Source organism: Oncorhynchus mykiss, chromosome 24, assembly GCF_013265735.2.
Source record: "Oncorhynchus mykiss isolate Arlee chromosome 24, USDA_OmykA_1.1, whole genome shotgun sequence".
Lineage (NCBI taxonomy): Eukaryota > Metazoa > Chordata > Actinopteri > Salmoniformes > Salmonidae > Oncorhynchus > Oncorhynchus mykiss.
The window spans coordinates 43,201,649-43,216,164 of record NC_048588.1 but is presented as its reverse complement, the minus strand read 5'-3'; the positions used below and the strand labels follow the sequence as shown (position 1 = coordinate 43,216,164).

Sequence of the window (14,516 nt, the reverse complement as noted above, 5' to 3'; positions counted from 1 at the left end):
GTGGGACGAACCACAGTCATCTCTAAGAGGAATGGCCTGGAAATGGGCTGGGGAAGATAAACCTGCCAATTTACACACGCACGCACACACACACACGCACGCACACACACACACACACGCACACACACGCAAACACACGCACACACACACACACACGCACACACACGCAAACACACACACGCACACACACGCACGCACACACACACACACACACACGCACACACATGCATGCACACACACGCACACACACACACGCACGCACGCACACACACACGCACACGCAAACACACACACACACACACACGCACGCACACATCCTTTAACTATAGCTAGAGAGACAGAGGAAGCCTGGTGGGAGGAGAGGGTTTGGTGTTAACAGGTGTACTAGGCAGTAAGGAGCAGGAATTCCAGCCCTGACAATGGCTGGTGTTGTTCCCATACGGTTCCTTAATGAAGGGACTGGCAGTGGGTAGAGGGGGTGGAGTGGGGTACGGGGGGGGGGGGGGGGGGGGGGGGGCAGTGGTGGTGACTGAAGGATGTGGGAGATGGAGAATCAGCTCTTTCACAGACAGACAGACAGACAGACAGGCTGCCTGCCTGCCTGCCTGCCTGCCTGCCATTCAGCCTATCAGGAACAGAGTAGACCAGGTCATGTTAAGGCTGAGTGGCAGGAAGCCTATCAGGAACAGAATAGACCAGGTCATGTTAAGGCTGAGTGGCAGGCAGCCTATCAGGAACAGAGTAGACCAGGTCATGTTAAGGCTGAGTGGCAGGCAGCCTATCAGGAACAGAGTAGACCAGGGCATGTTAAGGCTGAGTGGCAGGCAGCCTATCAGGAACAGAGTAGACCAGGTCATGTTAAGGCTGAGTGGCAGGCAGCCTATCAGGAACAGAGTAGACCAGGGCATGTTAAGGCTGAGTGGCAGGCAGCCTATCAGGAACAGAGTAGACCAGGGCATGTTAAGGCTGAGTGGCAGGCAGCCTATCAGGAACAGAGTAGACCAGGGCATGTTAAGGCTGAGTGGCAGGCAGCCTATCAGGAACAGAGTAGACCAGGTCATGTTAAGGCTGAGTGGCAGGCAGCCTATCAGGAACAGAGTAGACCAGGGCATGTTAAGGCTGAGTGGCAGGCAGCCTATCAGGAACAGAGTAGACCAGGGCATGTTAAGGCTGAGTGGCAGGCAGCCTATCAGGAACAGAGTAGACCAGGGCATGTTAAGGCTGAGTGGCAGGCAGCCTATCAGGAACAGAGTAGACCAGGGCATGTTAAGGCTGAGTGGCAGGCAGCCTATCAGGAACAGAGTAGACCAGGGCATGTTAAGGCTGAGTTCATCGTTAGAACCATAGGTTTCTAGTGTAGACCACTTTACTGTGTAGACCATATTACCGTGTAGACCAGACTACTGTGTAGACCAGACTACTGTGTAGACCAGATTACTGTGTAGACCAGACTACTGTGTAGACCAGATTACTGTGTAGACCAGACTACTGTGTAGACCAGATTACTGTGTAGACCAGACTACTGTGTAGACCAGATTACTGTGTAGACCAGACTACTGTGTAGACCAGACTACTGTGTAGACCAGTTTACTGTGTAGACCAGACTACTGTGTAGACCAGATTACTGTGTAGACCAGACTACTGTGTAGACCAGACTACTGTGTAGACCAGTTTACTGTGTAGACCAGACTACTGTGTAGACCAGTTTACTGTGTAGACCATATTACTGTGTAGATCAGTTTACTGTGTAGACCAGATTACTGTGTAGACCAGTTTACTGTGTAGACCAGATCACAGACCAGATTACTGTGTAGACCAGATCACAGATCAGTTTACTGTGTAGACCAGATCACAGATCAGTTTACTGTGTAGACCAGATTACTGTGTAGATCAGTTTACTGTGTAGACCAGATTACTGTGTAGACCAGTTTACTGTGTAGACCAGATCACAGACCAGATTACTGTGTAGACCAGATCACACATCAGGAAGTGATAAGATATTATATTTCAACACCTTCCCGCATTGACCTTCCTCCTTTCATCTCTAGATTTCAGTGCCTTCGTAGCGCGGCGTAGGGCGTCTGTGACCAGTTGAATCTTTGATATGGATATGTCTGGTCTGTACGGTCTGTACGGTCTGTACAGCCTGCAGGGTCTGTACGGTCTGCAAGGCAGGAAGAGGTAGAAGCTGAACTAAATACATTGTTGAATCCGATTTTCATAGCAAGCTACTGTAGGACGACTGATGGTTTGGTTAGCTAAGTTAGCAAATCTGTTTGTTTGGTTAGCTAAGTTAGCAAATCTGTTTGTTTGGTTAGCTAAGTTAGCAAATCTGTTTGTTTGGTTAGCTAAGTTAGCAAATCTGTTTGTTTGGTTAGCTAAGTTAGCAAATCTGTTTGTTTGGTTAGCAAGTATGTTTGTTTGGTTAGCTAAGTTAGCAAGTCTGTTTGTTTGGTTAGCTAAGTTAGCAAGTCTGTATGTTTGGTTAGCAAGTCTGTTTGTTTGGTTAGCTAAGTAAGCAAGTTTGTATGTTTGGTTAGCTAAGTTAGCAAATCTGTTTGTTTGGTTAGCTAAGTTAGCAAGTCTGTTTGTAATGGTTAGCTAAGTTAGCAAGTCTGTTTGTTTGGTTAGCTAAGTTAGCAAGTCTGTTTTTTTGGTTAGCTAAGTTAGCAAATCTGTTTGTTTGGTAAGCTAAGTTAGCAAGTCTGTTTGTTTGGTTACCCAAGCAACTACTGTAGCTATAGTGAACTTTGGAGCTAACCAACAGAACAGACAGTCCCAATGTTTACATGCTTGGACTAGGGCCAGTTGGCCTCGCCTAGTCACATGGAGGAAACACTCCTCACACCTGGTCATAACCTTGAATAAGTGTGAGATTCTATCAGATCCTCGCTGGCTGACACCAGACGACGGTTGTTTTGTTGGTGTCGGTGATGAAACTTCGTTAAATCTGTCAAATCCACGATGGGCTCCCAGCACTATACCTAAAGCGAACATTGCCATTGACACATTAAGAGATATCCCACGACGTATTGTTTTACAAATTACAATCTACACCTCCATTAGGCTGATAAAAAAATAAAATCCTGATCATTCTGTTGAATGATTTTCAATGTGAGCGTCATTTTTACATTTATTATACAGGCTACACTTTCTCCTTCTGAACTTCTAACGCCAGTGGCAGGAGTGTGGCTTCATGACAATGATCACAAGAGAGGTTTTTTTTACAGATCTAACGTAGTTAGACACTGCAAACACATCAGATATGCGGGTTGTGGGCTAACGCTGGTTAATGCTTGATCTGATTAAATCTAGACCTACGTGGTATTTTGTCCTGGTCTTGCAGGATAAACTCCTGGCCCCTAGTTGTGAGTGTTTCTATGTGAACCAACCAGTCGTTCGTATTACAACTCTTAACAGAGGGAGGTGGGAAAGAAAATGACAGTAGAATATTTGACTCTTCAAATCTCTTCTCTTTATATTATTAGAAAACTTTACACGTACAAAGTCTAAACTCCAGGGCAGAACACAGAACGACAAATAAAACAAGAAAAAAATAAAGAATATTTCTCATCCAAAAAGGCATAAATAATATAAAACACAAACTGTTCTTAAAGGTCCAATGCAGCAGTTTTATCTCAAATATCAAATCCTTTCTGGGTAACAATGAAGTAACTCACTGTGATTTCATTCAATTAAAATGGTCCAAAAAAAACAAAACAAAAAAAATAGCTTCTTAGTAAAGAACAATTTCTCAAGCAAGAGTTTTGGTAGGACTGTCTGGAAGTGGTCTGAGTGGGGGAGGGGAAAACTGAACTCTAGTTGTTATTGGCTGAGACGTTTGGAACTCTCTTTCTTATTGGTCGAACTAATTTACCAACTGGTGATGTCACCAGAAAGGCCAAAATGCCATCCCACGAAAAAAAAGGCTGAAATTTCAGGCGGTCTTTTCAAACAGCTCTTACACTAAAAGAGCATCATCATCATTTTCATAATTTCACAGTACGAATCCAACCTCAGTGTAGAAGTATTTATAAAACACAGAAATGTCATGTTTTTTGACTGCACTGGGCCTTTAAAACAGATATGGAAGAATATTGTACTACTACAAACAATAAATAAGTCATCTAAAGAGGTTTAGTTTTTTTTTTGTTTTAGGAGTCCTCCCTCCTTCTCTCCGTCGGGTGGCTTGGAGTTTCCTCCTCCTCCTCCTCCTCCACAGTCTCTCCATTCATCCCTCCATTTGGTCATCCTCTCTCTCTTTCCATCCATCGTCCTCTCTCCCGTCCATTCGTCTGTCCCAGCTGTATTCCAGTCAGCTTAATGACCTTTTCACCGTGTCACGTACAGTCTCTGACCATGAACATACTGGGTCCTCTTTTATCCAAAAAAATGTCTGTCTGTTCCTTCTCCTCTCTGGTTCTCTCTGGTTGTCCGCCTCTCCCTTGTCTCCTCTGTCCCCCAGGCAGAGAGGGGGGCTGTTTGTGGGCTGTGTTCAGACCTCCTGGGGGTTAGGCTGGATCAGGTCTGCCTGCAAGGCCAGAGTCAGGCTGTCTGTAGAGATCCAAACTGGTTTCTCCTTTAGGTCTAGGTGACACAGACCCAGGCTCTCCCAACACACTGCCACGGCCTCAGAGTCCATACACACCACAGGCTCATCATCAGCTAGAGAGAAGAGAAAGGGTTAAAGTCACTAGTTTAACGACACACACAACACATCACAGGTCACTCATCATCCATACACACACACACACACACACACACACACACACCACCCACCTGTGTAGTCGTCTCCAGGGCAGTGTTGGTGGTGGTGGTCCCCAAGAGTACAGCAGGAGGTCTGGGACGGAGATGAGTCCTCCTCCTCCTCTGGGTCCTGGTCCCCGTGCTCCCCAGACTCTGTGTCTCTCTCCCCAGAGAGGAGGCCCAGGCAGTGAGGAGAGACCTGGCCCAGAGGAACCATCTCCAGACCCAGCCCTCCATCCAGCTGCTGGCACGATGCCATGCGCTGCATTAGGGGCAGAGACCCACCGCCACCACTAGAGAATGTACCGTTGGTCTTCATGTAACATCTGCCCTCCGAGAGACAGACAGAGAGAGAGAGAGAGAGAGAGAGAGAGATAGAGGGACAGAGACACAGAGAGAGAGGGACAGAGACACAGAGAGACAGACAGACAGAGAGAGAGAGAGGGAGAGAGAGAGAGAGAGAGAGAGAGAGAGGGACAGAGAGAGAGAGAGAGAGACAGGGACAGAGACACAGAGAGAGAGAGAGAGAGAGAGAGAGAGAGAGAGAGAGAGAGAGAGAGACAGACAGAGGGACAAAGAGAGAGAGAGGGGGGGAGAGAGAGAGGCACACGTAGAGAGGGAGAGACATACAGAGAGAGAGACAGAGAGAGACAGAGAGAGAGAGAGAGAGAGAGAGAGACAAAGGGACAGAGAGAGACAGAGGGAGAGGGGGGGAGAGAGAGACAGAGAGACAGAGAGAGAGAGAGAGGGGGGGGAGAGAGAGAGAGATGGAAACAACATGAGACATTTTTCTTTTCAGAATGGACAAACAGGGACAGAATGCTGCTGAGTCCTGTTCTGTTGCTTTAGTAACACTCTGAGTCCTGTTCTGTTGCTTTAGTAACACTCTGAGTCCTGTTCTGTTGCTTTAGTAACACTCTGAGTCCTGTTCTGTTGCCAACCTACCAGCTCTTAACGGTCGACCCCATCAGGCCTTAGTAACACTCTGAGTCCTGTTCTGTTGCCAACCTACCAGCTCTTAACTTCTTATGGCTGTGGGGCAGTGTTGAGTAGCTTGGATGAATAAGGTGCCCATAGTAAACTGCCTGCTACTCAGGCCCAGAAGTTAAGTTGTACATATTATTAGTAGATTTGGATAGAAAACACTGAAAATTCTAAAACTGTTTGAATGATGTCTGTGAGTATAACATAACTCATATGGCAGGCAAAAACCTGAGAAAAAATCCAAATCTGAGGTTTGTAGGTTTTCAAGTCTTTGCCTATCCAATATACAGTGGAAATTTGGTCCGATTGCACTTCCTCGGGCGTCCACTAGATGTCAACAGTCTTTAGAACCTTATTTCAGGCTTCTACTGTGAAGGAGGAGCGAATGAGAGCTGTTTGAATCAGGTGTCTGACAGAATGCCATGAGCTAAGTCTCGCGCACGGCCGTGAGAGCAAGCTCTGTTCCTTTTCATTTCTAAAGACAAAGTAATTGTCCGGTTAGAATATTATTGAAGATTTATGTTAAAAACATCCTAAAGATTGATTGTAAACATTGTTTGACATGTTTCTACGAACTGTAATGGAACTGTTTTGACTTTTCATCTGGACTAAGTGCCTGCGCCTCATGAATTTGGATCTGTGAACTAAACGCGCAAACAAAAAGGAGGTATTTGGACATAAATGACAGAATTTATTGAACAAAACAAACATTTATTGTGGAACTGGGATTTCTGGGAGTGCATTCTGATGAAGATCATCAAAGGTAAGTGAATATTAATAAGCTATTTCTGATTTCTGTTGACTCCACAACATGGCGGGTATCTGTATGGCTTGTTTTGGTGTCTGAGCGCTGTACTCAGATTATTGCATGGTGTGCTTTTTCCGTGAAGTTTTTTGAAATCTGACACAGCGGTTGCATTAAGGAGAATAATATATTTAATTCCATGTATAACACTTGTATTTTCATCAACATTTATGATGAGTAGTTCTGTAAATTGATATGGCTCTCTGCAAAATCACAGGATATTTTGGAAGCAAAACATTACTGAACCTAACGCGCCAATTCAGTAATGTTTTGCTTGAGATTTTGAGATTTTTGGATATAAATAGGAACTTTATCGAACAAAACATACATGCATTGTGTAACATGAAGTCCTATGAGTGTCATCTGATGAAGATCATCAAAGGTTAGTAATTCATTTTATCTATATTTCTGCTATTTGTGACTCCTCGCTTTGGCTGGAAAAATGGCTGTGTTTTTCTGTGACTAGGTGCTGACCTAACATAATCAGATGGTGTGCTTTCGTCATAAAGCCTTTTTGAAATCGGACACTGTGGCGGGATTAACAACAAGTTTATCTTTAAAATGGTGTATAATATTGTATGTTTGAGGAATTTTAATTATGAGATTTCTGTTGTTTGAATTCGGCGCCCTGCACTTTCACTGGTTGTTGTTTTAACGGTCGACCCTTAGTAACACTGAGTGTGTCCCTAATGGACCATGGATCCAGGTAGAACCCTTTTGGTTCCAGGTAGAACCCTTTTGGTTCCAGGATGAACCCTTTTGGTTCCAGGATGAACCCTTTTGGTTCCAGGTAGAACCCTTTTGGTTCCAGGTAGAACCCTTTTGGTTCCAGGATGAACCCTTTTAGTTCCAGGTAGAACCCTTTTGGTTCCAGGATGAACCCTTTTGGTTCCAGGATGAACCCTTTTGGTTCCAGGTAGAACCCTTTTGGTTCCAGGAAGAACCCTTTTGGTTCCAGGATGAACCCTTTTGGTTCCAGGTAGAACCCTTTTGGTTCCAGGTAGAACCCTTTTGGTTCCAGGATGAACCCTTTTAGTTCCAGGTAGAACCCTTTTGGTTCCAGGATGAACCCTTTTGGTTCCAGGATGAACCCTTTTGGTTCCAGGTAGAACCCTTTTGGTTCCAGGTAGAACCCTTTTGGTTCCAGGATGAACCCTTTTGGTTCCAGGTAGAACCCTTTTGGTTCCAGGTAGAACCCTTTTGGTTCCAGGATGAACCCTTTTAGTTCCAGGTAGAACCCTTTTGGTTCCAGGATGAACCCTTTTGGTTCCAGGATGAACCCTTTTGGTTCCAGGTAGAACCCTTTTGGTTCCAGGTAGAACCCTTTTGGTTCCAGGATGAACCCTTTTGGTTCCAGGTAGAACCCTTTTGGTTCCAGGTAGAACCCTTTTGGTTCCTTCTATGGGGACAGCCGAAAAAACCCTTTGGAACACTTTTCTCTAAGATTGTATATTTAAGGGCATTACAGCCAGGGAACTTTCCTGTAAACACTCCTCCCACAATACCGTAGAGAGAGTAGCTACAGGAACATCTACCACTCCTGCAAACACTCGTCCTAAAATACAGTAGAGACAGTAGCTACATGAACATCTACCTCTCCTGTAAACAATCCTCCTTTAATACAGTAGAGACAGTAGCTACAGGAACATCTACCACTCCTGTAAACACTCCTCCTTTATACAGTAGAGACAGTAGGTACAGGAACATCTACCACTCCTGTAAACACTCCCCCTACAATACAGTAGAGACAGTAGGTACAGGAACATCTACCTCTCCTGTAAACACTCCTCCCACAATACCGTAGAGACAGTAGCTACAGGAACATCTACCACTCCTGTAAAACTCATCCTAAAATACAGTAGAGACAGTAGCTACAGGAACATCTACCACTCCTGTAAACACTCGTCCTAAAATACAGTAGAGACAGTAGCTACAGGAACATCTACCACTCCTGTAAACACTCGTCCTAAAATACAGTAGAGGCAGTAGCTACAGGAACATCTACCACTCCTGTAAACACTCCTCCTACAATACAGTAGAGACAGTAGCTACAGGAACATCTACCTCTCCTGTAAACACTCGTCCTAAAATACAGTAGAGACAGTAGCTACAGGAACATCTACCTCTCCTGTAAACACTCATCCTAAAATACAGTAGAGACAGTAGGTACAGGAACATCTACCTCTCCTGTAAACACTCCTCCTACAATACAGTAGAGACAGTAGCTACAGGAACATCCACTACTCCTGTAAACACTCCTCCTACAATAGCGTAGAGACAGTAGCTACAGGAACATCTACCTCTCCTGTAAACATTCCTCCTACAATACAGTAGAGACAGTAGCTACAGGAACATCTACCTCTTCTGTAAACACTCCTCCTACAATAGCGTAGAGACAGTAGCTACAGGAACATCTACCTCTCCTGTAAACACTCCTCCTAAAATACAGTAGCTACAGGAACATCTACCTCTTCTGTAAACACTCCTCCTAAAATACAGTAGAGACAGCAGCTACAGGAACATCTACCTCTCCTGTAAACACTCCTCCTACAATACAGTAGAGACAGTAGCTACAGGAACATCTATCTCTCCTGTAAACACTCATCCTAAAATACAGTAGAGACAGTAGGTACAGGAACATCTACCTCTCCTGTAAACACTTGTTCTAAAATACAGTAGAGACAGTAGGTACAGGAACATCTACCACTCCTGTAAACACTCGTCCTAAAATACAGTAGAGACAGTAGCTACAGGAACATCTACCACTCCTGTAAACACTCGTCCTAAAATACAGTAGAGGCAGTAGCTACAGGAACATCTACCACTCCTGTAAACACTCCTCCTACAATACAGTAGAGACAGTAGCTACAGGAACATCTACCACTTCTCTAAACACTCCTCCCACAATACAGTAGAGACAGTAGCTACAGGAACATCTACCACTCCTGTAAACACTCATCCTAAAATACAGTAGAGACAGTAGCTACAGGAACATCTACCACTCCTGTAAACACTCCTCCTTTAATACAGTAGAGACAGTAGCTACAGGAACATCTACCACTCCTGTAAACACTCCCCCTACAATACAGTAGAGACAGTAGGTACAGGAACATCTACCTCTCCTTTAAACACTCGTCCTAAAATACAGTAGAGACAGTAGGTACAGGAACATCTACCTCTCCTGTAAACACTCATCCTAAAATACAGTAGAGACAGTAGGTACAGGAACATCTAACTCTCCTGTAAACACTCGTCCTAAAATACAGTAGAGACAGTAGCTACAGGAACATCTACCTCTCCTGTAAACACTCCTCCTACAATACAGTAGAGACAGTAGCTACAGGAACATCTACCTCTCCTGTAAACACTCCTCCTAAAATACAGTAGAGACAGTAGGTACAGGAACATCTACCTCTCCTGTAAACACTTGTCCTAAAATACAGTAGAGACAGTAGCTACAGGAACATCTACCACTCCTGTAAACACTCGTCCTAAAATACAGTAGAGACAGTAGCTACAGGAACATCTACCACTCCTGTAAACACTCCTCCTACAATACAGTAGAGACAGTAGCTACAGGAACATCCACTACTCCTGTAAACACTCCTCCTACAATAGCGTAGAGACAGTAGCTACAGGAACATCTACCTCTCCTGTAAACATTCCTCCTACAATACAGTAGAGACAGTAGCTACAGGAACATCTACCTCTTCTGTAAACACTCCTCCTAAAATACAGTAGAGACAGTAGCTACAGGAACATCTACCTCTCCTGTAAACACTCCTCCTAAAATACAGTAGAGACAGGAACATCTACCTCTCTGGTTTCAAAACTCCTCCTAATCTTACTGTTTTATGTTGGGTTTTGCTCGGATGATAAGACTTCACACAAACACGCCTTCCTTTCTTTCTCTCTCTCTCTCTCTCTCTCTTCCTGCCCCTTCCCCCTCTCCACTCTCTCTCTTCCTGCCCCTTTCCCCTCTCCCCTCTCTCTCTGCTTCTTCCCCCTCTCTCTCTTCCTGCCCCTTCCCCCTCTCCCCTCTCTCTCTTCCTGCCCCTTCCCCCTCTCCCCTCTCTCTCTTCCTGCCCCTCCCCCTCTCCCCCTCTCTCTTCCTGCCCCTTCCCCCTCTCCCCTCTCTCTCTTCCTGCCCCTTCCCCCTCTCCCCTCTCTCTCTGCTTCTTCCCCCTCTCTCTCTTCCTGCCCCTTCCCCCTCTCCCCTCTCTCTCTCTCTTCCTGCCCCTTCCCCCTCTCCCCTCTCTCTCTTCCTGCCCCTCCCCCTCTCCCCCCTCTCTCTTCCTGCCCCTCCCCCTCTCCCCTCTCTCTCTTCCTGCCCCTCCCCCTCTCCCCTCTCTCTCTTCCTGCCCCTTCCCCCTCTCCCCTCTCTCTCTTCCTGCCCCTCCCCCTCTCCCCCCTCTCTCTTCCTGCCCCTTCCCCCTCTCCCCTCTCTCTCTTCCTGCCCCTTCCCCCTCTCCCCTCTCTCTCTTCCTGCCCCTCCCCCTCTCCCCCCTCTCTCTTCCTGCCCCTCCCCCTCTCCCCTCTCTCTCTGCTTCTTCCCCCTCTCCCCTCTCTCTCTTCCTGCCCCTTCCCCCTCTCCCCTCTCTCTCTTCCTGCCCCTTCCCCCTCTCCCCTCTCTCTCTTCCTGCCCCTCCCCCTCTCCCCTCTCTCTCTTCCTGCCCCTCCCCCTCTCCCCTCTCTCTCTGCTTCTTCCCCCTCTCCCCTCTCTCTCTTCCTGCCCCTTCCCCCTCTCCCCTCTCTCTCTTCCTGCCCCTTCCCCCTCTCCCCTCTCTCTGGGTTTCCTCATCATTTCCCAGGTGGCCTTTACTCTAGGGTGTGATAGCTGTGATCACAGAGAAACAGCAGAGCAGAGGTAAATAACACAGTGCTCATTAACTCTGCTGGTTGGCTGTTACTGGCTGGCTGTGTGGCTGGTTGTTACTGGCTGGCTGTGTGGCTGGTTGTTACGGACTGGCTGTCTGTTAATGGCTGGCTGCTATTGGCTGGCTGAATGGGTGTTACTGGGTGGCTGGCTGACTGTTACTGGCTGGCTGGCTGGCCGGGTTCTACTGGCTGACTGTTACTGGCTGGCTGGCTTCTACTGGCTGGTTGCCTGTTACTGGCTGGTGGCTGATTGGTGCAGGCTGACTGGCTGTTACTGGCTGGCTGGCTGACTGGGTGGCTGTTACTGGCTGGCTGGCTTCTACTGGCTGGTTGACTGTTACTGGCTGGTGGCTGATTGGTACTGGCTGACTGGCTGTTACTGGCTGGCAGGCTGTTACTGGCTGGCTGGCTGGCTTCTACTGGCAGGCTGACTGTTACTGGCTGGTGGCTGATTGGTCCTGGCTGACTGGCTGTTACTGGCTGGCAGGCTGTTACTGGCAGGCTGGCTGGCTGTCTTCTACTGGCTGGTTGACTGTTACTGGCTGGTGGCTGATTGGTACTGGCTGACTGGCTGTTACTGGCTGGCTGGCTGGCTGTCTTCTACTGGCTGGTTGACTGTTACTGGCTGGCTGGCTGGCTTCTACTGGCTGGTTGACTGTTACTGGCTGGTGGCTGATTGGTACTGGCTGACTGGCTGGCTGGCCGGGTTCTACTGGCTGGTTGACTGTTACTGGCTGGCTGACTGGGTGGCTGTTACTAGCTGGCTGACTGGGTGGCTGTTACTAGCTGGCTGTCTGGGTGGCTGGCTGACTGGGTGGCTGTTACTGGCTGGCTGGCTGACTGGGTTGCTGTAACTAGCTGGCTGACTGGGTGGCTGGCTGGCTGTTACTGGCTGACTAGCTGGCTGACTGTTTCTGACTGGCTGTTCGTGGCTGGCTGACTGGCTGGCTGACTGTTACCGGTTGGCAGGTTTTTTTGGGGGTGGGGAAGTTAGATCAACTTTAATATAGCAGGTAGTTTGTAGCTTCCATCAATGTAATTGTCTGCATCACTTCCAATCCCCCATATATTGTTTTGCATATATGTATACATATACAGGGTCTTGCAAAAGTATTCACCCCCTTGGCGTTTTTCCTAATTTGTTGCATTACAACCTGTCATTTAAATAGAGTTTTATTTTGATTTCATGTATTGGACGTACACAACAGAGCACCATTAAATCATTATTAAAAAATGTAAAGAATATGGCACCACAACAAACCTGACAAGAGAGGGCCGCCCACCACAACTCACAGACCATGCTGTGGGGATGTTTTTAATCGGCAGGGACTGAGAAACTGGTCAGAATTGAAGGAATGATGGATGGCATTAAATACATGGAAATTCTTGAGGGAAACTGCTTCAGTCTTCCAGAGATTTGAGACTGGGACAGAGGTTCACCTTCCAGCAGGAGAACGACCCTAAGCATACTGCTAAAGCAACACTTGAGTGGTTTAAGGTGAAATATTTAAATGTCTTGGAACAGCCTAGTCAAAGCCCAGACCTCAATCCAATTGAGAATCTGTGGTATGACTTAAAGATTGCTGTACACCAGCGGAACCCATCCAACTTGAAGGAACTGGAGCAGATTTGCCTTGAAGAATGGGCAAAGATCCCAGTGGCTGGAAGTGCCAAGCTTATAGAGACAAACCCTAAGAGACTTGCAGCTGTAATTGCTGCAAAAGGTGCCTCTACAAAGTATTGACGTTGGGGGGTGAATAGGTATGCACACTCAAGTTTTCAGTTTTTTTTGTCTTATTCCTTGTCTGTTTCACAATAAAAAATATTTTGCATCTTCAAAGTGGTAGGCATGTTGTGTAAATCAAATGATACAAACCCCCCAAAAAGTCAATTTTAATTCCAGGTTGTAAGGCAATAAAATAGGAAAAATGCCAAGGGGGGTGAATACTTTTGCAAGCCACTGTAGATATACATATATATTTTATAATATATTTATATATATTTCCTTTATCACCCTCCACCAAATTAGTGTCAACTAGTGAACAACAACGATTAGTATTTCCGGTTTATATACAGTATATTATATTCATTTTACAGAGACAGTATATTTTACAACAGTTGTATTTTGTTGGTTTTTACTCCTGTCCTTCCTCTAACCTCAACTTCTCCCCATCTATTTCTTTCACAAACGTTCTGAACCTACATACATTTTACAGACCCCGTATGTTTTACATTCTCTTGTTGTTTTTATCCCACCCTTCAGCTCCATTCAACCCCTCCCATCTATCTCTGAACACCATCCAGTCCCACCCTTCAGCTCCATTCAACCCCTCCCATCTATCTCTGAACACCATCCAGTCCCACCCTTCAGCTCCCCTCAACCCCTCCCATCTATCTCTGAACACCATCCAGTCCCACCCTTCAGCTCCATTCAACCCCTCCCATCTATCTCTGAACATCATCCAGTCCCACCCTTCAGCTCCATTCAACCCCTCCCATCTATCTCTGAACACCATCCAGTCCCACCCTTCAGCTCCATTCAACACCTCCCATCTATCTCTCAACATCATCCAGTCCCACCCTTCAGCTCCATTCAACCCCTCCCATCTATCTCTGAACACCATCCAGTCCCACCCTTCAGCTCCATTCAACCCCTCCCATCTATCTCTCAACATCATCCAGTCCCACCCTTCAGCTCCATTCAACCCCTCCCATCTATCTCTGAACACCATCCAGTCCCACCCTTCAGCTCCCCTCAACCCCTCCCATCTATCTCTCAACATCATCCAGTCCCACCCTTCAGCTCCATTCAACCCCTCCCATCTATCTCTCAACACCATCCAGTCCCACCCTTCAGCTCCATTCAACCTCTCCCATCTATCTCTCAACACCATCCAGTCCCACCCTTCAGCTCCATTCAACCTCTCCCATCTATCTCTCAACACCATCCAGTCCCACCCTTCAGCTCCATTTAACCCCTCCCATCTATCTCTCAACATCATCCAGTCCCACCCTTCAGCTCCATTCAACCCCTCCCATCTATCTCTCAACACCATCCAGTCCCACCCTTCAGCTCCATTCAACCTCTCCCATCTATCTCTCA

At 46.6% G+C, this 14,516-nt stretch overlaps 1 protein-coding gene across 2 annotated transcripts in view; it reads right to left on the bottom strand.

The window, feature by feature from the left end:
• Window positions 1-3,452: 3,452 nt before the first annotated feature.
• cdon (cell adhesion associated, oncogene regulated) overlaps window positions 3,453-14,516 on the bottom strand; it is a 146,426-nt gene continuing 135,362 nt past the window's right edge. For both annotated transcript variants that reach the window (XM_036961315.1, XM_036961316.1), the window contains exons 18-19: window positions 4,780-5,072; window positions 3,453-4,665 (exon numbers count right to left, since the gene is read on the bottom strand). In XM_036961315.1, coding sequence (XP_036817210.1) covers window positions 4,496-4,665; window positions 4,780-5,072 — 463 coding nt within the window. In that variant the 3' untranslated portion in view covers window positions 3,453-4,495. The remainder of the gene's footprint in view (window positions 4,666-4,779; window positions 5,073-14,516) is intronic.